Here is a 26,281-nt window from a genome sequence, read left to right as displayed (position 1 = left end):
GAAGGCAGCGGGGCGTCATCTGCCAGTGGATCGTCAACGGGGTCTGCATCTGTCTCTTCAACGAACGAAAATGGCGGTAAGTGTTTTTGTCTATTAAAACAGAGAAGTAAGTGGTGAACAGTATATAATATTGATATCGTAAGCTAACCAGAAATTTAGTTTATTGATTGCTAGCCCTTAATTTATTACGTTTATCGACCAGGAATTATGGACCAGGGCAAAGGTGTTGGACAAATCGAAAGGCTTGAAGGGGGCTCATTTTCTTCTGCCACAAGAACCGACGCCGCGGCTAGCTTAAAGGACCCCTGAGAGCGAAATTCTTGTTTGTGGCTTTTTTACAGTAATATATATGCGTTTGTCTGGTACTGCCGATGTTCAATCGTAAATGCTCTAACGTATCGTATAATTAACGCTAGTGTCCTTTTTGTGACGAATTTTAGCGTAACTTTGAAGCATCCGCCGAAAATCGTAAGAACCTAGCGCCCTACAGCGGGGGAGCGCCTGAGAATACGTACATACAACCTTTGGTAGCGCTGGCAGCGCAGGCCCCGCGCGCGGTAAGGAATCAAACGGGGTGCTTCCACATGGGTTAAGCCTGTGAGTAGCGTGTCCCACCAGTAAGATGAGAGCATTCGTGGCTTAAGCGGCCACAACCACCTTGAGAGCAGCCCAACAACAGAGCGAGAGGAGTGTGAGGAACAATAGCCCTCGTGAGATGCCAGACGTGGTTTTGTGTCATACTAGTGGCGACGTCGCGAGGTGCTGTCAACTAAGATGAGCACTCAAGCTAAATTTAAAACTGAATTAAAATGCCTTAGAGGCAGTGTTCGTCACTAACTATCGGCCAGAAATGCCCACGAATACAGGACAATCAAACAGCTCACACACCTCGAGGCTGTTTTTGGGTGTCACGGGTCCTTTAACTACAAAAAAAAATCACAGCATATCCACGGAGTGAATTATGATGAGTGGGCGAAGCTGCGGAGGTTCATCGGTAAACCGTGAATCTTCCGTGAATTCTGCCCAGTACATCATCACCGACGTGAGATCGGGCGCGTTTATACTAAAGGTTCGATGAGTTATGACGACTTGCAGCTCACTTTAATTTTACATGTACGCTGTGAATTTTCATGGTTTAGAAAACCATTGCTTTAGAAAACATCTGGCGTGTTTCGTTAAGCAGCTGGCGTCTTTTCGTTTTGCTTTAGAAACATCTGGCGTTCTTTCGTTTTGCTTTTAGAAAACAGCTGGCGTCTTTCATTGGTTTATTTCATCAATCAACGGCGTTTTGAACAAAATTTTTATTGTTTAATCACGCACAGGAGAAATCTCACCAGGCACTACCTTGGAGGTAAACAATGGCTGCTAATGGGAAAGAGAGACAGAAGAAGTCGGCTTTTAGCTAACACTTACACTTCTACTTCTACTAACGCTTCCTACTGGAACATGAAATTGTGTCTGGCGCCTCACACCACTCTTGGCAGTCCGCCGCCGACTGTCCGCGCAGCGCCACAGCTGGCGCTTTTGAACCCACGCGAGTGGGTCACGCGCATCGCGAGTGGGCCACACGTGTCGCTTTGATAACCGCCGGGCGATGGCCGTGGCTCCCACAGGCTTCAAAACAGCCTCTTTACGCTACTTTCACAGCAGTGCTTTTAGCCATTAGCGAAATCAATAATGTTGGAGATGACTAAATGAATGGCTACCATAAGTCCAATATTTCGTTATGCTCAATTAGACTCTATCAACGACGCAATAAACACTTCTTTACATTGCCATTGAATCATTTCCTAAATGACATCATCAAGTTGTTGTTCGATATATTAAGCACAATATACAATATATATGATCGCACTTAATTTTTTACGGCGCTAATATTTACAATTAGAACTGTTTTCAGAAACTGCCGCAAAGATAATTACTGCCGCCCTGTGAACTTGCAACCTTTACGTGACTCAGATGATAAAACTACCATAAAATCTGTCATAACCATTGCGGTGACGTAGGTGGTGCAGGAAGCAGTTCGTCATCTGCCGAACCAGGGTCTGCATCTGGGACTTCTGAAACAGGGTCTCCATCTGGGACTTCCGGGAACGAAAGTGGCAGTAAGCGTTTGTTATCTTAAAAACAGAGAAATGTCGGATCAACGGTATTACATTGATATCGTGAAGTGATCCATAAGATCAGTTCGTTGATTGTAGGCCCTTTAACCTGACACACTTACCTATCAGAACATATCGAACAGGGAAGATCGCTGGAGCAAACCTTTTCAAGAAGTGTACTACTTTTTTCAGAGAAGGAAATATTTTTCCTTAGCAACGTTTTCATGTAAGCCTTGCTCACTCTTACTTATGTTTAAAGCGAAAGCTTTTTAAGCGCACATAAAGCGAGGTTGCTCACTCGTTGTTGTTGCTCTTGTTGCCCGTCTTGTTGCTCACTCTTTCAAATCTAAAACCTGAAGCTGGCGAAGACCATTTTACTTGTATACATCACGAAACATGACAATGCGGAGGACCTGATTTAATTCTAGCTGTAATATTCCTTATTGAAAAATATTAAATAGTACTCCTATACTAGCTCAGTCTATTGTAGCAACGTGCCGTATTTACTCGAATTTAGGCCAGCCCCGATTCTAAGCCGACCCCCGAAATTCGCTAGGCCAGAAAAAAAATTAATCATTGTACTCGAATCTATACTCGAATCTAAGCCGACCCCCCAATTTCGCACATCGTTTTTTCAAAAAGACATCGGCTTAGATTCGAATAAATACGCTATTTATGGTCTATTCTTATCCAAAAATACAGCATGCGTACCTCGTAATGTAATCCATAAGGAATCCATAATCACCGGGTACACTGTTCTCTCTCCTCTTGAAGGGATCACGTGACGTACTCGCGCAGGCAATATCAATTAAGTACTCTGGTTCTTGTATTAATATGTCTGTAGTTGATAAGAAAACCCTTCTACTAAATATCGATGCAATTTAAGAAAGAAAACTATGAAATAAACGTATGATGTTACAAGGATGGAAGCTTGCGTCGGGCAACGTGAGAGTTCGAAATTTAAAAAAAAATCCTGATTCGAATATTCTGCCACAAAAGCTTTATAGAAAAAAAAGTTATCAGTAACCGGACGTGGCAAACGCACTTTCCCCGTATTCATCAGTGTTCTGTTTCTGTCTGCCTATGCGTCATTGTTTTAGACGAGGGTCTACACTGCAATAATTATTATATACTCTCAAATTTACCCAACAGTGCGGTGTGACAAAGTACTCCCACAGTTCTAGGTAATTATGCAAGCCGGAAAAAGGAAGAACACAACGTTGAAAAACAAATACTGTTCAAGCGCCGTCTGTGAACTTTATCTAGTAATATTGGACATTAAAATTTGTAATCCATACCATGCGTGTAACACTTGATGGGCACGGGCGCACAGTGCTTGCCATTGATGTCGATACCTTTTCATATTTCAAGGAGCCACACGTTGGAAGAAAATCATGCGAGTTATTATTTAGGTGATTGAAGTGTATGATTTAAATATGTCCCTCTAGTTGACTTCGTATGCTTACATGTAGGTATTCAGATACTGCAGACACTCACGCACACGCAGAGAAATAGTGGTACGACTGACATGTCACTGGTGGATGTCACAGTGCCTGAAGACTAGAACAATTGTCTGATATATTTTTATCCTTGCGGTAATAAAGGCGGTGGTGCAGGCGAGGTGTCCGGCTCCAGCGTGACAAGCACAGGGTCTTCAAGTTCGACATCGACGACAGTAACTGGAGGTAAGTATTTCTAGGCCACTGGCAAATATACCAGTCACACAAAATTAATTGCACCGCTAACGGAAAATTTGTCAATTTATCGTAAATAGCAAGAAAGGCAATTCATTGTTTCGAGACATCTGCAATGCACACAGTCGGTTAGGTGAACCGCTCCTGTAGTGCAGGCAGAATCAGGTGACAAAAACACATGAACCTTATGCGAGTTTGCTTTGGTGCAATAGCATGCGTGCTTATTTGCCGTCTGTAACTACGGTTCCTCTAGATCTCATTGCCCATTGTAGTGACAAGGCTGCCACCAGAGCCTGCGTGTTGCTCCGATTTGCGTTTGTGCAGGCTGCGGCACCTGTGGCACACGATGGCTGCGGCACATGGCGCTGCGGCACTTGTGGCGTCTCATATGCAAGTGCCGGTTTATCATTAGAGCCCTCGGAAGACAGACACCTGCTTAGGCAGGTGTCTGTATTAAAAGAACGTCTAATGTTTACATTGCAAAACATTTACATATGTGTGAATTACAAATGTGCAAGCCTCTCCAAGCATCTCCTCTAGACTTACACAAGTCCTATACACCGATGTCCCGGCTGCGTTTCTGGGCTTTGCCGTCCGTGTTAGTGTACATATTTGTCCACACAGACGCAGAACTGAGCTAACGGGGCCCTGACATTCCTGGTTACATATCGCATGGTCCGTATAATTACAGTGAAAAGTAAATCTGTAGCAGTTCATACCCAGCACCGCCGTTCAAACAGGAAGATATCTGATATATCTAGCTGGCGAGTAAAAGATTTTGTGGTATTTCTCATCAACAAATAAATCTGCTTCACGCACTGTCAATCTGCGATACTGAGAACCACCCCAGATACTGCGGTGGTTCTCAGAATAGTTTTGAGCTTGTTCAAACAGCGGAGCTTTTTAAGGCGGATGTGAGCCCGTGAGCTGTGAAGAGAAATAATCAACATCATGAATTTGGCACGTGCTCTCTTAGTCATCTTCTTCACTGTCGTCGTCTTCTTCTGCTTCGCTCCCAGGACACTTGCGCCGATTTTTCAGGCGGGGATTGCAATAACTTTGACGGGTAAAACGAGTACAAAGAGAGAGAAAAATGATAGAAAGAGAACGAGAGAAAGAAAGATAAATAAAGAGGGAAACGGAGAAATTTTAGGCAAGAAATTTCTTGGCGAGAGGAGATTCGAATCCGCATACCCACGATCCGAAGGCGAGCGCCTTAATCGCTAGGCTATCGAGGCACGCTAGCAGATCATAGCAAAGCCTTGTATAGTATAGTATATCAAGGGGGTATAGTATATCAAGTGAAGGTGAGAAAAACAGACGTGAGGGTGAGGAGGATAAAAAGCAGGATGGGAGAGAGTTAAGCATAGCATAGTAATATATAGAAAGGGAGAAGTAGAAAGAACAAAACGTAGTGAGAGGGAGAAGGAGAGATAATCAAGGAAAGAGAGAGAAAGAAGTAGAGAACGAGAGAAACGGATAGTAAGAAAGAAGCAATGAGAAATACAGAGACAGAGAGAGAAGACAGAGGAAGAAATATAGAAAGACCGAGAAAGAGAAGAAATAGAGAAAAAGAGAGAAATAGAAACAGGGAGAAAAAAGACATGCAAGAAAACAGAAAAGATAAAAAAGAAAGAAATAGAGGAAGACAGAGAAGATTTGCAAAACTTAGTTAAACTGCAACAGCCAGGACTACCTACGTGCCCATCAGCTGTGCTGTCTCTTCAGCATTGCGCCTCCAGTGCAGGCCGCGCAATTCTTTTATTTTTAAGATAGGCTAAAGATACGTAACAATTTATTCCACACTGCTAGACGATGCCGGGGAACGGATAAGATGTCATACGGTCTAAACAGTGTTTTAGTAATTGAGATAATAAAGGAAATGTAGTAAACGGAATGCGGAGCTAGCGAGAATTTTTAAATACTAGCACGATGGCTTAATGCCACCCTAGTATCATCTACACATAATAAGAAATATCACTGCAGCGCGTTGTAAGACCGAATAAAATGTTCGCTATGTCTTTATATTTGAATTGCGCGGCAAATATGTCTTAGACGTTAGCGAAAGGAGTGCCCAAAGACGCCTCCTAGTAACGATTTCTTTTAAATAACAGCTAGCACTCTGAAACGCTATATTTTTGGATACTGCAATCACCACATATAATTCCGGAATCCAGGAACACATCATTACAGCCAAGCTTAATGCATCATATCTTGACAACGCCCAGTGCGGTGAGTTGGATGACAAAGTGCATCACCCACACATTCGCAGTTGAATGGTTGAGATAACAGCTATTGTTTCGCTGGCTTGGCGCGATCGGGAAACGCACTGCACCTGAAAATAAGAGGAAACGCCATGCCCATGTGATTTGTCAGATCGCTTTGTCGCTGAGATTCGGCATTTTGAGGCGAGCTTTAGGGACGAAGTCATAGCACCTCCTTTTGGGTAGTAATAGGCAGTGATGATGTATGCGACGCCATGTTGTTACCGCAGGACCGGGTGATTTAAAATACGCTAAGGGTACTCTTGAAGTATGATCCCCTAATACATTAAGCTTTCTCCTGTCACAAAACAGCGCTGCAATGCTTTCTGGTAGGTGTTTGCAACAGGCACGTCATCTTAATATTTACGTGTCGTGCCCCAGTAGGAAATTTGTCCCCACAAATCATAAATGCTTCATCACTGCTGGACACTGGAAGCTTTTAGGACCCATGGTTCTTAACTTTTCCGTTGGTCTTTTGTACTTTTAACGCTATGACGTCACCAAAGACGTCGCCAACACCAGAATTTCTGCGAAGCGAGCTATTTGACGCAATCGTGTTAAAAAAGCAACCATCACGAGAAGTTCTGACGTCACGGAGATACATCGACGAACATTAGGTGCGCAACTTTATAAAACTTTTGGTTCGTTTCATTCAACACCTTTGCTTAATGCCGTCATCGATACTAAAACGTGGCTAGCAAAAAAGATGAGTAATGTTTGATGCACATCCGCAAGCAACCAGTTTTTTACTTGAGGAAGCACGTTGTGGTCACGCCTGCATGCCACAATAATTACCACGCATTTGAAATGAAGCCCCACTTAAATATGCTAAGAGGCACTAAAACTACTGTTACCATCAGGAAATAGCCGACTTCCCAGAATATTTTTCTTCTAAGAATTTTTCAATAATTCAAACAAATTAGCCTCTTAGGCTGAAGCTCAGCACTTGTATTCACAGAAGACCACTTACTCCAGAGTGCTGTGGCCTTCGAATATGTAAATCCTTGATGTAATTTCAAATGACATTTGGTAAATGAGTATGAAAGATCATTGTCATTTTTGAAGCGATATGTCTCGGTGAAACAAATTGCATTATTCAGAGTTTGTTGAACGCCTAGAAGCTTTCCACGCAGAGCTTAGTTTCTTGGCTTTTGTTTTTCTCGTATTCAAACCTGCAGATAATTTTCCAAAATATTTCATTTCCTTTCACATCAAAATTTAGATATAATAGAATTCCAACCTTTAACCACACAAGCAAAAAAAATCACAAGAATGTTACTCGGTAATCATTAATGCTCAGAAAGCAATTTCTCCATGAGCATTCGTATTTTGCTTTTCCTTGTGCGAGCATGGTGTTTCTTAGGACGAGTGCAATTTGCACATGTCCCTGTTATCAGGCGTTCTCGTTTATACTTGTAATAATTCATTCCTTGCGAATGCAGATATATTTTAGAGTGCTCAAATGGTACAACTACCGTTTTATCCCTTTCTTTCATTTTGGTAATTTAGGTGGCACTGTAGGCGGTGAGTCAGTTTCTGGAGTGACAAGTGGAGGTTCTACAGTCGAGACAGGGATGACAGGACATGAAGGTAATTGTTTTGTGACCATCGCCATGCACTGTTATGTCACTGCTGTCACAGTATTACCATCACATGAGCCGCAACGTTCATCTATTTATCTTGAAGTGCACTAGATTCGTTATATCTTTGGTAAGGCACCTGGAGAGTTACCATTTTTACGTGTGAGTATAGCATAGTAGGGGAACAATGGCTTTTCAAGTCAGGAAAAAGGCGAGAAGGTGAATGCGGTTTAGAGCTGAAGAAACGCGGAGAGCGAGAGAAGAGTGGAAGTGGTTGGGTTGAGGGGTTAGCCTGCGTTGGCGAAGCTGATGTCCCCCTCCGTCGCTGGCCGTGGTAGTAGGACCATGATATGTTGAATAACAGGGGCTGAAAATTAATCGGTGATTATTTTTAGTTTTGTAAGGCACCACGAATTAATATATAATAATGTTTAGGGTTCCTCGTCTCAAAACCACGATGTGATTATGAGAGATGCCGTACTGGAGGGCTCCGGAAATTTGGACCACCTCGGATTCTTTAACGTGCACCTAAATCTAAGTACACGGGCCTCAAACATTTTCCCTTCCATCGAAAATGCAGCCGCCGCGGCCGAGATTCGATCCCGCGACCTTCGGATCAGCAGTCGAGCGCCATAACCATTAGACCACCGCGGCGGGGTCTTAGCACCACGTACAGCTGACCAATAAACCCTCGCATGCTAACTTGATGCTTTAAGTCTACTGGGGCGACGCCCTTGCTGAATCTACGAAAGAAGGGGATCTTTTCGATCGTTTTGGTTTTGTATAAAAAAGAAACGAGGCCCTCCAAAAATCCCCTTTTTTTTTCTTTCATTCATCGCGAAGCCTTGCCCCGGCTGACTTATGCCTCAAGTTCGCATGCGACGTTTTATCGGTGAGCTGCCGCCTCATGGAAAGATCGCGTGCCACGTGACAAACTCTGGCAAAGAAGAGTGTTCCACACTCACCGCCTTGAGTACGAGTGGCACTGGCTAACACTCCAAGGGATTACACATACATAAATGCCCAGCAAAGCGTACGGCGAAGCGCTTTCCGTCGTAGCTCAATCGGCTGAGCATCGGGCGTTTAGATACCATCAAGGCAAGTGGCGATTTTCCGTTCACTTTATTCCATTTCAATTTAGGCCATTATTACTACACTACAGTTAAGGCCAACAATTAAAGTCCGCTATGCTTTCCCTTGGCTAATCGATTGATTTGGTTGTGTCTGTACACACCCAAGAGCTACGATCTGCGACAGACAGACTGAAATATTTATTATAGAACAATTACGTACATTCTTTGCAAAAACGAGCGCGGCACCGTAGACGGCGACGCAGCTACAAACACATAGCCTCTGAGCAGTATGGCGTATGCATGACCGCGCCGTGTGTGTACATGTGTCTCTCTATCTGCACACCCGTCTACTTTTATAAAGTTGATTTGCACATTAGTTAACTATAACCATGCTTATAACAATAATTGATGGGGTTTAACATCCAAAAACCACGATTATGAGCGACGCCGTAGTGGAGGGCTCCAGAAATTTTGACCACCCGGGGTTCTTTATACGGGCACCTAAATTTAAGAACACGGGCCTCAAGCACTTCGCGAGCCCTCAAGCAAAGCGACCGCCGCGGCCGGGATTCAATCTCCGCGACCTGTGGGTCAGCAGTCGAGCACCTTAACAACTATATATTTAGACCACCGTGGCGGGTAACTGTGCTTATTGAACGATAACGTCTGTTGCATTTCCACCACAGAAAGGGTACGGGGCGACGAGTAATGTTTAAAAGCAGACTCAATTTTATAGTGACAAGGCATGTGCACGTCATTTCATGCAAGGATGCCGCATTGCATACAGTCAAGGAAGAAGGGCGAAACAACACAAGGCCTGCATAACACAAGCATAGCATCGCGCAATTCAACTCGTATTCTTCAGGCTGTCTTTAGCTCTAATCGACACACACGGCAACGGCTCCGCGGAAGCGTATAACGAGCACCACAGAAGGCAGAGACACTAGTACAAGGCATACTTTCGTATCAAACACTTCCTCTTGCACACCATCTCTATTATTGCAGCTCGCCGCTCGGGCAATCTTACCTACACAAAGTCGTCATGCACAGTCACGGGATTTGGCAACGTCCTTGAACTCACCGAAGAGCGATATTCGCTGTGGCGACAGTCTCGTCAAAAGGCGCGCGCTTGTGATCTTGTTCAAAGCTTCGCGCTCGTTGGGGCTACGACAACACATGGCCGTCAACGATTGCATGTGAAACAACGATGCGTCCGTCCCGACACGCGGTGTAAGTACGTGTCCATTCCACGACTTCCAGCGACGATACCGGCACGTAATATTAAACAACGTGATAAAAATACATGCGCGCAACAAACTTATTTCGGCATTACACACAGCGCTGCAAGAACTTCTTTTGCAACGACCCTCAAATGCGTCAACCGCCTGAACGGCTTAAACGCAGTTAAACGTCAGTGCGCCTGCGCGCCCCCTGGTTTGAACCGATTGGCTCTCGCTCAGCGAGCGATTTGAAACTGAGTTGCAGCTGCGCGCCCTCTTCCGTTCGTTTGCCGCACCGGTTCTCGCTTTTCTCCCCTTCCTTATCGTGTTCGCTCGCGCGCCTTCACGATTCAAGGCGAAACCCCATATGCGCAAAAATTCACGCGACAGCGACGAGCGATGCTATGAGCGACGAAACGAGCCGTTCGCGCGACGTGTTGCGTGGTCGATTTCGCGCGATCGCTCGGTTTTTCAGATTTGGAATCTGTCGCATGTCCGTCGCTCGTCGCCCGGAAGTGCTGTGCTCAAGCAGCCAATAGCAAAACACCGGAATAAGATGCATCAGTGACGTATTGCTGATTGCCACCGCTTTCTTATCGACGCACATCAACAACAACGTTCATCAACATAACCAGCGCAATGTTGACGTTGCTGAACGCGAACGCTGGGACCCACGCCGTTTGTGACGCGGCTTGGCAGCACGTAGCAGCAGTGATGGGATCGAAAAAAATGCTGCAAGACAATAATAAACATTTTATGTACTATTATGCAACAAAACATCGTATTTTACATTGCATACCGCTGAGAACGGGCCACTTTTGGTACGAGTGAACGCCCTCATGCCAGCAACAGTGGAGATCGTTCGCCGAGGGCGTCGCGTGAATGGGGTTTGCCCATTCTAGCGACCGCTTGCGCGAAGACGATCTACGTCACGTCGCTCGTCGCTGTCGCGTGCATTTTCGCGTATATGGGGTTTGGCCTTCACGGCAGTGCCTGAACGAAAAAGCAACTTCTTAGTGGGGAGGCCGCTTCTGAGCGATTCTTCAATTGTATTTCCAGTGCTTGCTGTTTAAACATACCGTTCGTGGACTATTCGTGTACAGGATATGTAACGAACGGTCCGTTTTTACTACTATCTGTAACAGCTGTTGCCATCACGGCCGTGTCTGTGTGTATGATCACAAGCATGTGGAAAACTTGAGCCTTTGACAGCAAGTGTCCGCAGTGCCGAGTGATATCGCTTTGAAATTTGCACCGAGCCAGTGTCACCATCGATGACTCGCCCTTAGGGCGATTCAGTTGCAAGTTCTTTCTTATTGATGTTCCCTGTTAATTAAAATTAATATATTCTAAGCGGGAGATGTAAGCAAGTGCATACACACATTATCAATTTGAAATCGCTTACTGAAGCACGATTTAATATTACATTGCACGTCGTCGTAATGAAAACAGAAAAATGCATATTTGTTGAAGAACATCTTAATTAACATATTACCTTCTGAAAATGTCGTGAAAATGAACAAATATAATGAGCTAGCAAAAGGGCCACAGCTAATTCGCAAAATATTTTTAACAAAATTGGTTTCTGGGCACAGTGCTTCGTATATGAAAAGAATGGCGAAATACTGTATATTGAATAGTAACAAAAATGAAAGCACTGCAGTGGGCCCTGCTATTTGTGTCTTGAAAGAGAGCTGTTGTACTCTGTTCACTGTTTGCCCATCGTCCCGCTTCAAAGCTGCGATTTCCAGTGTTCGACGAAATACATTGCCCTTTGCATTGTAGCAACGAAGGCGGAAAGAACCACACAGTCCTTGCTGTACATCCAGTCGGTGAGCCATAGAGTGCGACATACTTACTGGAAACATTTTTAGTTCTAATTTGAGCATGCAAGTTACGAGGGGAAATATATATGTGCCATGTGCGCCAGAATGTGTTAATGAGATATACAAAAACGCATTCCTGCTCAATTTCACATTGTGGTTCAATTAATTAATGAGCCCCCTTAGTTCTTTTTAACATACTTACAGCTAGGGCCCAATGGGGCAATAAGGAGTGCATGCTTAGAGAGAGAGAGAGAGAGAGAATTTATTTACAGAAAGGCAGAGAGGTCGGCCTGAGCTATAGTTTGCTCTGGCCTGCTACTCTACACTGGGGAGGGGGGACAGGGGAGCGAAAGAGTGATGAATGACGATGGTAAGGTAGGGAGATGAGAATATAGTTCGTGACGCTGGGGCAAATCTAAAGACGTGCATCCAGTCCAGTGGCTTGTAAGAAGGCTACGACTGCATCGATGACCACACTTGTGCTGCTGACGTCAGGCCAAGGACCTAACACAACCTCATCGGTTAAAGGCCTACTATGATACTGCCCAATCGATGTTATATAAACAAAAAGGTAGCAAAATTGCATAAAGTACACACGTCTGATAAAATTTCAAAGAAAAACCTTATTTTCAGCAAGAAATTAAATAACTCCACTTTAGCTTTTGTATTTAGACAGTGTATAGACTGGGATTTGACAATAGGAAATAACACCAATTTATCAACCTTTGTATATAGACAATCTATACACCGGAATTAGACAAAACACAAACTTCATCAACTTAACTTTTGTCTATAGATTGTATATAGACTAACAATAGAAAAAAAAGAACCATACGCTTTTTAAAACTTTTGTTTATAGACAATCTATAGAACGCAATTAGACAAAAGATGACACGCATTTATAAACTTTTGTCTATAGATCGTCAAAAGATTTTCTTTAGGCAAAATACTAAATCTACATAAAGGCGAATTCGACTACAAGAAGTCTACAGACACTCTATAGACTGTCTAAATCCATTTTTGTAAGGGTTCGGCACGATGCTGTCAACGAAAAAAAAAATTCTAAACGCTTACCGGCCGACGCCTTCCGCGTCATCGGGCGTTAGCGTTTCGTCTGGGCCCATGGAGCCATCCTCGCGTTGCGCGGGGCTCAGCGACGCACTTTCAATTTGCAATGGGGTGCACGACATGCGAGCAATCACTACGTCGCAAGAGCTCGCGCTCGAGGTCTGTTAGGTCTTCCAGACTCATTTTGTGCACTACACGACAAATCATGGGAGCGCAACGCCGTCAAAAAGAGGGGTAGCAATGTACTGTGTGAAGGCCACCATGAGGCGACATTTCCGGTATGTCTTTATAAGACGCGCGCGGTTATTGGAACCGGTCTTCGACGTCAGCGGGAGAGTGAAATCCGAAAAAAAAAACGTTTCTCGTCGTCGTCTGCTTGAGTTTTGAACTTTGAGGACTAATAACTTCACTTTTCGTGCACCAATTTGCATAATTCTTTTTGCGTTCGTCTCGGCATTTATACCTACACGCATTTGCGGTGCTAAATAAGGCAGTCGCAAAAGTGTCGCAGGGCCCCTTTAATATATGCAATTAGCTCTGTTTTCAGAAACCGCGACAAAGACAGTTGCAGTCGCACTGTCAACTTGCAACATCTATAGTACTCAGATGATAAAAACTGCCAGCAAATCTATAATAACCATTGCGGTGATGTAGGTGGCGAAGGCAGCGAGGCGTCATCTGCCAGTGGATCATCAACTGGCTCTGCATCTGTCACTTCAACGAACGAAAATGGCAGTAAGTGTTTGTGTCTATTAAAACAGAGAAGTAAGCGGTGAACAGTATATAGAAATGTTATCGTAAGCTAGATATAAATTTAGTTTATTGATTGATAGCCCTTAATTTATTACATTTATCGACCAGGAATTGTTGACCAGAGCAGAGGTGTTGGAGAAAACGAAAGGCTTGATGGGGGCTCATTTTCCTCTGCCCCATGAACCGACGCCGCGGCTAGCTTAGAGGACCCCTGACAGCGAAATTCTTGTTTGTGACTTTTTTACAGTAATATATATGCGTATGTCTGGTAATGCCGTAGTTGAATCGTAAATGCTTTAAGGTATCGTATAAATAATGCTAGTGTCCTTTGTGTGACGAATCTTAGCGTAACTTTGAAACATCCACCGAAAATTGTAAGAACCTAGCGCCCTACAGCGGCGGAGCGCCTGAGACTACGTACACTCAACATTTGGTGGCGCTGGCAGCGCAGTTTTCAAATCGGGGCCCCACGCACGATAAGGAATCAAACGGGGTGCTTCCACATAGGTTAATTAAGCCTGTGAGTAGCGTGTTCTATCAGTAAAATGAGAGCATTCCTGGCTTAAGCGGCCACAACCACCTTGAGAGCAGCCCGGCAACAGAGCGAGAGGGGTGTGAGGAATAATAGCCCTCGTGAGATGACAGACGTGGTTTTGTGTCACACTAGTGGCGACGTCGCGAGGTGCTGTCAACTAAGATGAGCACTCAAGCTAAATTTAAAACTGAATTAAAATGCCTTAGAGGCAGTGTTCGTCACTAACTATCGGCCAGAAATGCCCACGAATACAGGACAATCAAACAGCTCGCACACCTCGAGGCTGTTTTTGGGTGTCACGGGTCCTTTAACTACAAAAAAAATCACAGCATATCCACGGAGTGAATTATGATGAGTGGGCGAAGCTGCGGAGGTTCATCGGTAAACCGTGAATCTTCCGTGAATTCTGCCCAGTACATCATCACCGACGTGAGATCGGGCGCGTTTATACTAAAGGTTCGATGAGTTATGACGACTTGCAGCTCACTTTAATTTTACATGTACGCTGTGAATTTTCATAGTTTAGAAAACCATTGCTTTAGAAAACATCTGGCGTGTTTCGTTAAGCAGCTGGCGTCTTTTCGTTTTGCTTTAGAAACATCTGGCGTTCTTTCGTTTTGCTTTTAGAAAACAGCTGGCGTCTTTCGTTGGTTTATTTCATCAATCAACGGCGTTTTGAACAAAATTTTATTGTTTAATCACGCACAGGAGAAATCTCACCAGGCACTACCTTGGAGGTAAACAATGGCTGCTAATGGGAATGAGAGACAGAAGAAGTCGGCTTTTAGCTAACACTTACACTTCTACTTCTACTAACGCTTCCTACTGGAACATGCCAATGGCTGCTAATGGGGAATGAGAGACAGAAGAATTCGGCTTTTAGTTAACGCGCACGCTGCGAATTTTTTATTGTTCAACAACGCACAGGAAAAATCTCCCACCGGCACCACCTTGGAGGTCAAAGCGTAAGACTGGTTACGCACTACGACTACTACGACTACGACTACGAGGGACGAACGGGTGCCGCCTTAAGGAGCTTCGCCCCTAAAATTGTGTCTGGCGCCTCACACCACTCTTTGCAGTCCGCCGCCGACTGTCCGCGCAGCGCCACAGCTGCCGCTTTTGAGCCTACGCGAGTGGGTCACGCGCATCGCCAGTGCGCCGCACGTGTCGCTTTGATAGCCGCCGGGCGATGGCCGTGGCTCCCACAGACTTCAAAACGGCCTGTTTACGTTACTTTCACAGCAGTGTTTTTAGCCATTAGCGAAGTCAATAATGTTGGAGATGACTAAATGAATGGCTACCGTTAGTCCAATATTTGGTTATATTTGAGAAGACTCTCTATCCACGATGCAATAAACACTTCTTTATATTGCCGTGGAATCATTTCCTAAATGACATCATCAAGTTGTCGTTCGATATATTAAGCACAATATACAATATATATGATCGCACTTAACTTTTTACGGCGCTAATATTTACAATTAGAACTGTTTTCAGAAACTGCCGCAAAGATAATTACTGCCGCCCTGTGAACTTGCAACCTTTACGTTACTCAGATGATAAAACTACCATAAAATCTGTCATAACCATTGCGGTGACGTAGGTGGTGCAGGAAGCAGTTCGTCATCTGCCGAACCAGGGTCTGCATCTGGGACTTCTGAAACAGGGTCTCCATCTGGGACTTCCGGGAACGAAAGTGGCAGTAAGCGTTTGTTATTTTAAAAACAGAGAACTGTCGGATCAACGGTATTACATTGATATCGTGAAGTGATCCATAAGATCAGTTCGTTGATTGTAGGCCCTTTAACTTGACACGCTTACCTATCAGAACATATCGAACAGGGAAGATCGCTGGAGCAAACCATTTCAAGAAGTGTACTACTTTTTTAGAGATGGAAATATTTTTCTTTAGCAACGTTTTGATGTAAGCCTTGCTCAATCTTACTTATGTTTAAAGCGAAAGCTTTTTAAGCGTGCATAAAGCGAGGTTGCTCACTCGTTGTTGTTGCTCTTGTTGCCCGTCTTGTTGCTCACTCTTTCAATCATAAAACCTGAAGCTGACGAAGACCATTTTACTTGTATACATCACGAAACATGACAATGCGGAGGACCTGATGGAATTCTAGCTGTAATATTCCTTATTGAAAAATATTAAATAGTACTCATATACTAGCTCAGTCTATTGTAGGAACGTGCCGCATTTACTCGAATCTAGGCCGGCCTCGATTCTAAGCCGACCCCCGAAATTCGCTAGGCCAGAAAAAAAATTTAATCATTGTACTCGAATCTATACTCGAATCTAAGCCGACCCCCCAATTTTGCACATCGTTTTTTCAAAAAGACATCGGCTTAGATTCGAATAAATACGGTATTTATGGTCTATTCTTATCCAAAAATACAGCATGCGTACCTCGTAATGTAATCCATAAGGAATCCATAATCACCGGGTACACTGTTCTCTCTCCCTCTTGAAGGGATCACGTGACGTACTCGCGCAGGCAATATCAATTAAGTACTCTGGTTCTTGTATTAATATGTCTGTAGTTGATAAGAAAACCCTTCAACTAAATATCGATGCAATTTAAGAAAGAAAACTATGAAATAAACGTATGATGTTACAAGGATGGAAGCTTGCGTCGGGCAACGTGAGAGTTCGAAATTTAAAAAAAAAATCCTGATTCGAATATTCTGCCACAAAAGCTTTATAGAAAAAAAAGTTATCAGTAACCGGACGTGGCAAACGCACTTTCCCCGTATTCATCAGTGTTCTGTTTCTGTCTGCCTATGCGTCATTGTTTTAGACGAGGGTCTACACTGCAATAATTATTATATACTCTCAAATTTACCCAACAGTGCGGTGTGACAAAGTACTCCCACAGTTCTAGGTAATTATGCAAGCCGGAAAAAGGAAGAACACAACGTTGAAAAACAAATACTGTTCAAGCGCCGTCTGTGAACTTTATCAAGTAATATTGGACATTAAAATTTGTAATCCATACCATGCGTGTAACACTTGATGGGCACGGGCGCACAGTGCTTGCCATTGATGTCGATACCTTTTCATATTTCAAGGAGCCACACGTTGGAAGAAAATCATGCGAGTTATTATTTAGGTGATTGAAGTGTATGATTTAAATATGTCCCTCTAGTTGACTTCGTATGCTTACATGTAGGTATTCAGATACTGCAGACACTCACGCACACGCAGAGAAATAGTGGTACGACTGACATGTCACTGGTGGATGTCACAGTGCCTGAAGACTAGAACAATTGTCTGATATATTTTTATCCTTGCGGTAATAAAGGCGGTGGTGCAGGCGAGGTGTCCGGCTCCAGCGTGACAAGCACAGGGTCGTCAAGTTCGACATCGACGACAGTAACTGGAGGTAAGTATTTCTGGCCACTGGCAAATATACCAATCACACAAAATTAATTGCACCGCTAACGGAAAATTTGTCAATTTATCGTAAATAGCAAGAAAGGCAATTCATTGTTTCGAGACATCTGCAATGCACACAGTCGGTTAGGTGAACCGCTCCTGTAGTGCAGGCAGAATCAGGTGACAAAAACACATGAACCTCATGCGAGTTTGCTTTGGTGCAATAGCATGCGTGCTTATTTGCCGTCTGTAACTACGGTTCCTCTAGATCTCATTGCCCATTGTAGTGACAAGGCTGCCACCAGAGCCTGCGTGTTGCTCCGATTTGCGTTTGTGCAGGCTGCGGCACCTGTGGCACACGATGGCTGCGGCACATGGCGCTGCGGCACTTGTGGCGTCTCATATGCAAGTGCCGGTTTATCATTAGAGCCCTCGGAAGACAGACACCTGCTTAGGCAGGTGTCTATTAAAAGAACGTCTAATGTTTACATTGCAAAACATTTACATATGTGTGAATTACAAATGTGCAAGCCTCTCCAAGCATCTCCTCTAGACTTACACAAGTCCTATACACCGATGTCCCGGCTGCGTTTCTGGGCTTTGCCGTCCGTGTTAGTGTACATATTTGTCCACACAGACGCAGAACTGAGCTAACGGGGCCCTGACATTCCTGGTTACATATCGCATGGTCCGTATAATTACAGTGAAAAGTAAATCTGTAGCAGTTCATACCCAGCACCGCCGTTCAAACAGGAAGATATCTGATATATCTAGCTGGTGAGTAAAAGATTTTGTGGTATTTCTCATCAACAAATAAATCTGCTTCACGCACTGTCAATCTGCGATACTGAGAACCACCCAAGATACTGCGGTGGTTCTCAGAATAGTTTTGAGCTTGTTCAAACAGCGGAGCTTTTTAAGGCGGATGTGAGCCCGTGAGCTGTGAAGAGAAATAATCAACATCATGAATTTGGCACGTGCTCTCTTAGTCATCTTCTTCACTGTCGTCGTCTTCTTCTGCTTCGCTCCCAGGACACTTGCGCCGATTTTTCAGGCGGGGATTGCAATAACTTTGACGGGTAAAACGAGTACAAAGAGAGAGAAAAATGATAGAAAGAGAACGAGAGAAAGAAAGATAAATAAAGAGGGAAACGGAGAAATTTTAGGCAAGAAATTTCTTGGCGAGAGGAGATTCGAATCCGCATACCCACGATCCGAAGGCGAGCGCCTTAATCGCAAGGCTATCGAGGCACGCTAGCAGATCATAGCAAAGCCTTGTATAGTATAGTATATCAAGGGGGTATAGTATATCAAGTGAAGGTGAGAAAAACAGACGTGAGGGTGAGGAGGATAAAAAGCAGGATGGGAGAGAGTTAAGCATAGCATAGTAATATATAGAAAGGGAGAAGTTGAGAGAACAAAACGCAGTGAGAGGGAGAAGGAGAGATAATCAAGGAAAGAGAGAGAAAGAAGTAGAGAACGAGAGAAACGGATAGTAAGAAAGAAGCAATGAGAAATACAGAGACAGAGAGAGAAGACAGAGGAAGAAAGATAGAAAGACCGAGAAAGAGAAAAAAATAGAGAAAAAGAGAGAAATAGAAACAGGGAGAAAAAAGACATGCAAGAAAACAGAAAAGATAAAAAAAGAAAGAAATAGAGGAAGACAGAGAAGATTTGCAAAACTTAGTTAAACTGCAACAGCCAGGACTACCTAGGTGCCCATCAGCTGTGCTGTCTCTTCAGCATTGCGCCTCCAGTGCAGGCCGCGCAATTCTTTTATTTTTAAGATAGGCTAAAGATACGTAACAATTTATTCCACACTGCTAGACGATGCCGGGGAACGGATAAGATGTCATACGGTCTAAACAGTGTTTTAGTAATTGAGATAATAAAGAAAATGTAGTAAACGGAATGCGGAGCTAGCGAGAATTTTTAAATACTAGCACGATGGCTTAATGCCACCCTAGTATCATCTACACATAATAAGAAATATCACTGCAGCGCGTTGTAAGACCGAATAAAATGTTCGCTATGTCTTTATATTTGAATTGCGCGGCAAATATGTCTTAGACGTTAGCGAAAGGAGTGCCCAAAGACGCCTCCTAGTAACGATTTCTTTTAAATAACAGCTAGCACTCTGAAACGCTATATTTTTGGATACTGCAATCACCACATATAATTCCGGAATCCAGGAACACATCATTACAGCCAAGCTTAATGCATCATATCTTGACAACGCCCAGTGCGGTGAGTTGGATGACAAAGTGCATCACCCACACATTCGCAGTTGAATGGTTGAGATAACAGCTATTGTTTCGCTGGCTTGGCGCGATCGGGAAACGCACTGCACCTGAAAATAAGAGGAAACGCCATGCCCATGTGATTTGTCAGATCGCTTTGTCGCTGAGATTCGGCATTTTGAGGCGAGCTTTAGGGACGAAGTCATAGCACCTCCTTTTGGGTAGTAATAGGCAGTGATGATGTATGCGACGCCATGTTGTTACCGCAGGACCGGGTGATTTAAAATACGCTAAGGGTACTCTTGAAGTATGATCCCCTAATACATTAAGCTTTCTCCTGTCACAAAACAGCGCTGCAATGCTTTCTGGTAGGTGTTTGCAACAGGCACGTCATCTTAATATTTACGTGTCGTGCCCCAGTAGGAAATTTGTCCCCACAAATCATAAATGCTTCATCACTGCTGGACACTGGAAGCTTTTAGGACCCATGGTTCTTAACTTTTCCGTTGGTCTTTTGTACTTTTAACGCTATGACGTCACCAAAGACGTCGCCAACACCAGAATTTCTGCGAAGCGAGCTATTTGACGCAATCGTGTTAAAAAAGCAACCATCACGAGAAGTTCTGACGTCACGGAGATACATCGACGAACATTAGGTGCGCAACTTTATAAAACTTTTGGTTCGTTTCATTCAACACCTTTGCTTAATGCCGTCATCGATACTAAAACGTGGCTAGCAAAAAAGATGAGTAATGTTTGATGCACATCCGCAAGCAACCAGTTTTTTACTTGAGGAAGCACGTTGTGGTCACGCCTGCATGCCACAATAATTACCACGCATTTGAAATGAAGCCCCACTTAAATATGCTAAGAGGCACTAAAACTACTGTTACCATCAGGAAATAGCCGACTTCCCAGAATATTTTTCTTCTAAGAATTTTTCAATAATTCAAACAAATTAGCCTCTTAGGCTGAAGCTCAGCACTTGTATTCACAGAAGACCACTTACTCCAGAGTGCTGTGGCCTTCGAATATGTAAATCCTTGATGTAATTTCAAATGACATTTGGTAAATGAGTATGAAAGATCATTGTCATTTTTGAAGCGATATGTCTCGGTGAAACAAATTGCATTATTCAGAGTTTGTTGAACGCCTAGAAGCTTTCCACGCAGAGCTTAGTTTCTTGGCTTTTGTTTTTCTCGTATTCAAACCTGCAGATAATTTTCCAAAATATTTCATTTCCTTTCACATCAAAATTTAGATATAATAGAATTCCAACCTTTAACCACACAAGCAAAAAAAATCACAAGAATGTTACTCGGTAATCATTAATGCTCAGAAAGCAATTTCTCCATGAGCATTCGTATTTTGCTTTTCCTTGTGCGAGCATGGTGTTTCTTAGGACGAGTGCAATTTGCACATGTCCCTGTTATCAGGCGTTCTCGTTTATACTTGTAATAATTCATTCCTTGCGAATGCAGATATATTTTAGAGTGCTCAAATGGTACAACTACCGTTTTATCCCTTTCTTTCATTTTGGTAATTTAGGTGGCACTGTAGGCGGTGAGTCAGTTTCTGGAGTGACAAGTGGAGGTTCTACAGTCGAGACAGGGATGACAGGACATGAAGGTAATTGTTTTGTGACCATCGCCATGCACTGTTATGTCACTGCTGTCACAGTATTACCATCACATGAGCCGCAACGTTCATCTATTTATCTTGAAGTGCACTAGATTCGTTATATCTTTGGTAAGGCACCTGGAGAGTTACCATTTTTACGTGTGAGTATAGCATAGTAGGGGAACAATGGCTTTTCAAGTCAGGAAAAAGGCGAGAAGGTGAATGCGGTTTAGAGCTGAAGAAACGCGGAGAGCGAGAGAAGAGTGGAAGTGGTTGGGTTGAGGGGTTAGCCTGCGTTGGCGAAGCTGATGTCCCCCTCCGTCGCTGGCCGTGGTAGTAGGACCATGATATGTTGAATAACAGGGGCTGAAAATTAATCGGTGATTATTTTTAGTTTTGTAAGGCACCACGAATTAATATATAATAATGTTTAGGGTTCCTCGTCTCAAAACCACGATGTGATTATGAGAGATGCCGTACTGGAGGGCTCCGGAAATTTGGACCACCTCGGATTCTTTAACGTGCACCTAAATCTAAGTACACGGGCCTCAAACATTTTCCCTTCCATCGAAAATGCAGCCGCCGCGGCCGAGATTCGATCCCGCGACCTTCGGATCAGCAGTCGAGCGCCATAACCATTAGACCACCGCGGCGGGGTCTTAGCACCACGTACAGCTGACCAATAAACCCTCGCATGCTAACTTGATGCTTTAAGTCTACTGGGGCGACGCCCTTGCTGAATCTACGAAAGAAGGGGATCTTTTCGATCGTTTTGGTTTTGTATAAAAAAGAAACGAGGCCCTCCAAAAATCCCCTTTTTTTTTCTTTCATTCATCGCGAAGCCTTGCCCCGGCTGACTTATGCCTCAAGTTCGCATGCGACGTTTTATCGGTGAGCTGCCGCCTCATGGAAAGATCGCGTGCCACGTGACAAACTCTGGCAAAGAAGAGTGTTCCACACTCACCGCCTTGAGTACGAGTGGCACTGGCTAACACTCCAAGGGATTACACATACATAAATGCCCAGCAAAGCGTACGGCGAAGCGCTTTCCGTCGTAGCTCAATCGGCTGAGCATCGGGCGTTTAGATACCATCAAGGCAAGTGGCGATTTTCCGTTCACTTTATTCCATTTCAATTTAGGCCATTATTACTACACTACAGTTAAGGCCAACAATTAAAGTCCGCTATGCTTTCCCTTGGCTAATCGATTGATTTGGTTGTGTCTGTACACACCCAAGAGCTACGATCTGCGACAGACAGACTGAATATTTATTATAGAACAATTACGTACATTCTTTGCAAAAACGAGCGCGGCACCGTAGACGGCGACGCAGCTACAAACACATAGCCTCTGAGCAGTATGGCGTATGCATGACCGCGCCGTGTGTGTACATGTGTCTCTCTATCTGCACACCCGTCTACTTTTATAAAGTTGATTTGCACATTAGTTAACTATAACCATGCTTATAACAATAATTGATGGGGTTTAACATCCAAAAACCACGATTATGAGCGACGCCGTAGTGGAGGGCTCCAGAAATTTTGACCACCGGGGTTCTTTATACGGGCACCTAAATTTAAGAACACGGGCCTCAAGCACTTCGCGAGCCCTCAAGCAAAGCGACCGCCGCGGCCGGGATTCAATCTCCGCGACCTGTGGGTCAGCAGTCGAGCACCTTAACAACTATATATTTAGACCACCGTGGCGGGTAACTGTGCTTATTGAACGATAACGTCTGTTGCATTTCCACCACAGAAAGGGTACGGGGCGACGAGTAATGTTTAAAAGCAGACTCAATTTTATAGTGACAAGGCATGTGCACGTCATTTCATGCAAGGATGCCGCATTGCATACAGTCAAGGAAGAAGGGCGAAACAACACAAGGCCTGCATAACACAAGCATAGCATCGCGCAATTCAACTCGTATTCTTCAGGCTGTCTTTAGCTCTAATCGACACACACGGCAACGGCTCCGCGGAAGCGTATAACGAGCACCACAGAAGGCAGAGACACTAGTACAAGGCATACTTTCGTATCAAACACTTCCTCTTGCACACCATCTCTATTATTGCAGCTCGCCGCTCGGGCAATCTTACCTACACAAAGTCGTCATGCACAGTCACGGGATTTGGCAACGTCCTTGAACTCACCGAAGAGCGATATTCGCTGTGGCGACAGTCTCGTCAAAAGGCGCGCGCTTGTGATCTTGTTCAAAGCTTCGCGCTCGTTGGGGCTACGACAACACATGGCCGTCAACGATTGCATGTGAAACAACGATGCGTCCGTCCCGACACGCGGTGTAAGTACGTGTCCATTCCACGACTTCCAGCGACGATACCGGCACGTAATATTAAACAACGTGATAAAAATACATGCGCGCAACAACTTATTTCGGCATTACACACAGCGCTGCAAGAACTTCTTTTGCAACGACCCTCAAATGCGTCACCGCCTGAACGGCTTAAACGCAGTTAAACGTCAGTGCGCCTGCGCGCCCCCTGGTTTGAACCGATTGGCTCTCGCTCAGCGAGCGATTTGAAACTGAGTTGCAGCTGCGCGCCCTCTTCCGTTCGTTTGCCGCACCGGTTCTCGCTTTTCTCCCCTTCCTTATCGTGTTCGCTCGCGCGCCTTCACGATTCAAGGCGAAACCCCTATGCGCAAAAATTCACGCGACAGCGACGAGCGATGCTATGAGCGACGAAACGAGCCGTTCGCGCGACGTGTTGCGTGGTCGATTTCGCGCGATCGCTCGGTTTTTTCAGATTTGGAATCTGTCGCATGTCCGTCGCTCGTCGCCCGGAAGTGCTGTGCTCAAGCAGCCATAGCAAAACACCGGAATAAGATGCATCAGTGACGTATTGCTCATTGCCACCGCTTTCTTATCGACGCACATCAACAACAACGTTCATCAACATAACCAGCGCAATGTTGACGTTGCTGAACGCGAACGCTGGGACCCACGCCGTTTGTGACGCGGCTTGGCAGCACGTAGCAGCAGTGATGGGATCGAAAAAAAAGGCTGCAAGACAATAATAAACATTTTATGTACTATTATGCAACAAAACATCGTATTTTACATTGCATACCGCTGAGAACGGGCCACTTTTGGTACGAGTGAACGCCCTCATGCCAGCAACAGTGGAGATCGTTCGCCGAGGGCGTCGCGTGAATGGGGTTTGCCCCATTCTAGCGACCGCTTGCGCGAAGACGATCTACGTCACGTCGCTCGTTCGCTGTCGCGTGCATTTTCGCGTATATGGGGTTTGGCCTTCACGGCAGTGCCTGAACGAAAAAGCAACTTCTTAGTGGGGAGGCCGCTTCTGAGCGATTCTTCAATTGTATTTCCAGTGCTTGCTGTTTAAACATACCGTTCGTGGACTATTCGTGTACAGGATATGTAACGAACGGTCCGTTTTTACTACTATCTGTAACAGCTGTTGCCATCACGGCCGTGTCTGTGTGTATGATCACAAGCATGTGGAAAACTTGAGCCTTTGACAGCAAGTGTCCGCAGTGCCGAGTGATATCGCTTTGAAATTTGCACCGAGCCAGTGTCACCATCGATGACTCGCCCTTAGGGCGATTCAGTTGCAAGTTCTTTCTTATTGATGTTCCCTGTTAATTAAAAATATATATTCTAAGCGGGAGATGTAAGCAAGTGCATACACACATTATCAATTTGAAATCGCTTACTGAAGCACGATTTAATATTACATTGCACGTCGTCGTAATGAAAACAGAAAAATGCAATTTGTTGAAGAACATCTTAATTAACATATTACCTTCTGAAATGTCGTGAAAATGAACAAATATAATGAGCTAGCAAAAGGGCCACAGCTAATTCGCAAAATATTTTAACAAAATTGGTTTCTGGGCACAGTGCTTCGTATATGAAAAGAATGGCGAAATACTGTATATTGAATAGTAACAAAAATGAAAGCACTGCAGTGGGCCTGCATATTTGTGTCTTGAAAGAGAGCTGTTGTACTCTGTTCACTGTTTGCCCATCGTCCCGCTTCAAAGCTGCGATTTCCAGTGTTCGACGAAATACATTGCCCTTTGCATTGTAGCACAACGAAGGCGGAAAGAACCACACAGTCTTGCTGTACATCCAGTCGGTGAGCCATATAGAGTGCGACATACTTAGGGAAACATTTTTAGTTCTAATTTGAGCATGCAAGTTACGAGGGGAAATATATATGTGCCATGTGCGCCAGATGTGTTATGAGATATACAAAAACGCATTCCTGCTCAATTTCACATTGTGGTTCAATTAATTAATGAGCCCCCTTAGTCTTTTTAACATACTTACAGCTAGGGCCCAATGGGGCAATAAGGAGTGCATGCTTAGAGAGAGAGAGGAGAGAGAGAATTTATTTACAGAAAGGCAGAGAGGTCGGCCTGAGCTATGTTTGCTCTGGCCTGCTACTCTACACTGGGGAGGGTGGAAGGGGAGCGAAAGAGTGATGAATGACGATGGTAAGGTAGGGAGATGAGAATATAGTTCGTGACGCTGGGGCAAATCTAAAGACGTGCATCCAGTCCAGTGGCTTGTAAGAAGGACGACTGCATCGATGACCACACTGTGCTGCGACGTTCAGGCCAAGGACCCTAACACAACCTCATCGGTTAAAGGCCTACTAGATACTGCCCAATCGATGTTATATAAACAAAAAAGGTAGCAAATTGCATAAAGTACACACGTCTGATAAATTTCAAAGAAAAACCTTATTTCAGCAAGAATTAAATAACTCCACTTTAGCTTTTGTATTTAGACAGTGTATAGACTGGGATTTGACAATAGGAAATAACACCAATTTATCAACCTTTGTATATAGACAATCTATACACCGGAATTAGACAAAAACAAACTTCATCAACTAACTTTTGTCTATAGATTGGATATAGACTAACAATAGAAAA

General features: G+C 44.2%; 1 protein-coding gene across 1 annotated transcript in view; it reads left to right on the top strand.

Moving 5' to 3' along the window:
- The window catches only part of LOC119374901 (sericin-1-like), a 27,533-nt gene continuing 1,252 nt past the window's right edge, over positions 1–26,281 (top strand). Inside the window, exons 1-8 of the mRNA XM_037645104.1 lie at positions 1–76; positions 2,007–2,105; positions 3,707–3,787; positions 7,570–7,650; positions 13,482–13,562; positions 15,722–15,820; positions 17,424–17,504; positions 21,286–21,366. Of these exons, the coding sequence (XP_037501032.1) occupies positions 7,635–7,650; positions 13,482–13,562; positions 15,722–15,820; positions 17,424–17,504; positions 21,286–21,366 (358 nt within the window). The 5' untranslated portion in view covers positions 1–76; positions 2,007–2,105; positions 3,707–3,787; positions 7,570–7,634. The remainder of the gene's footprint in view (positions 77–2,006; positions 2,106–3,706; positions 3,788–7,569; positions 7,651–13,481; positions 13,563–15,721; positions 15,821–17,423; positions 17,505–21,285; positions 21,367–26,281) is intronic.

This window comes from Rhipicephalus sanguineus, chromosome 11 (assembly GCF_013339695.2).
Source record: "Rhipicephalus sanguineus isolate Rsan-2018 chromosome 11, BIME_Rsan_1.4, whole genome shotgun sequence".
Lineage (NCBI taxonomy): Eukaryota > Metazoa > Arthropoda > Arachnida > Ixodida > Ixodidae > Rhipicephalus > Rhipicephalus sanguineus.
This window is presented reverse-complemented; position numbering and strand designations above follow the sequence as displayed.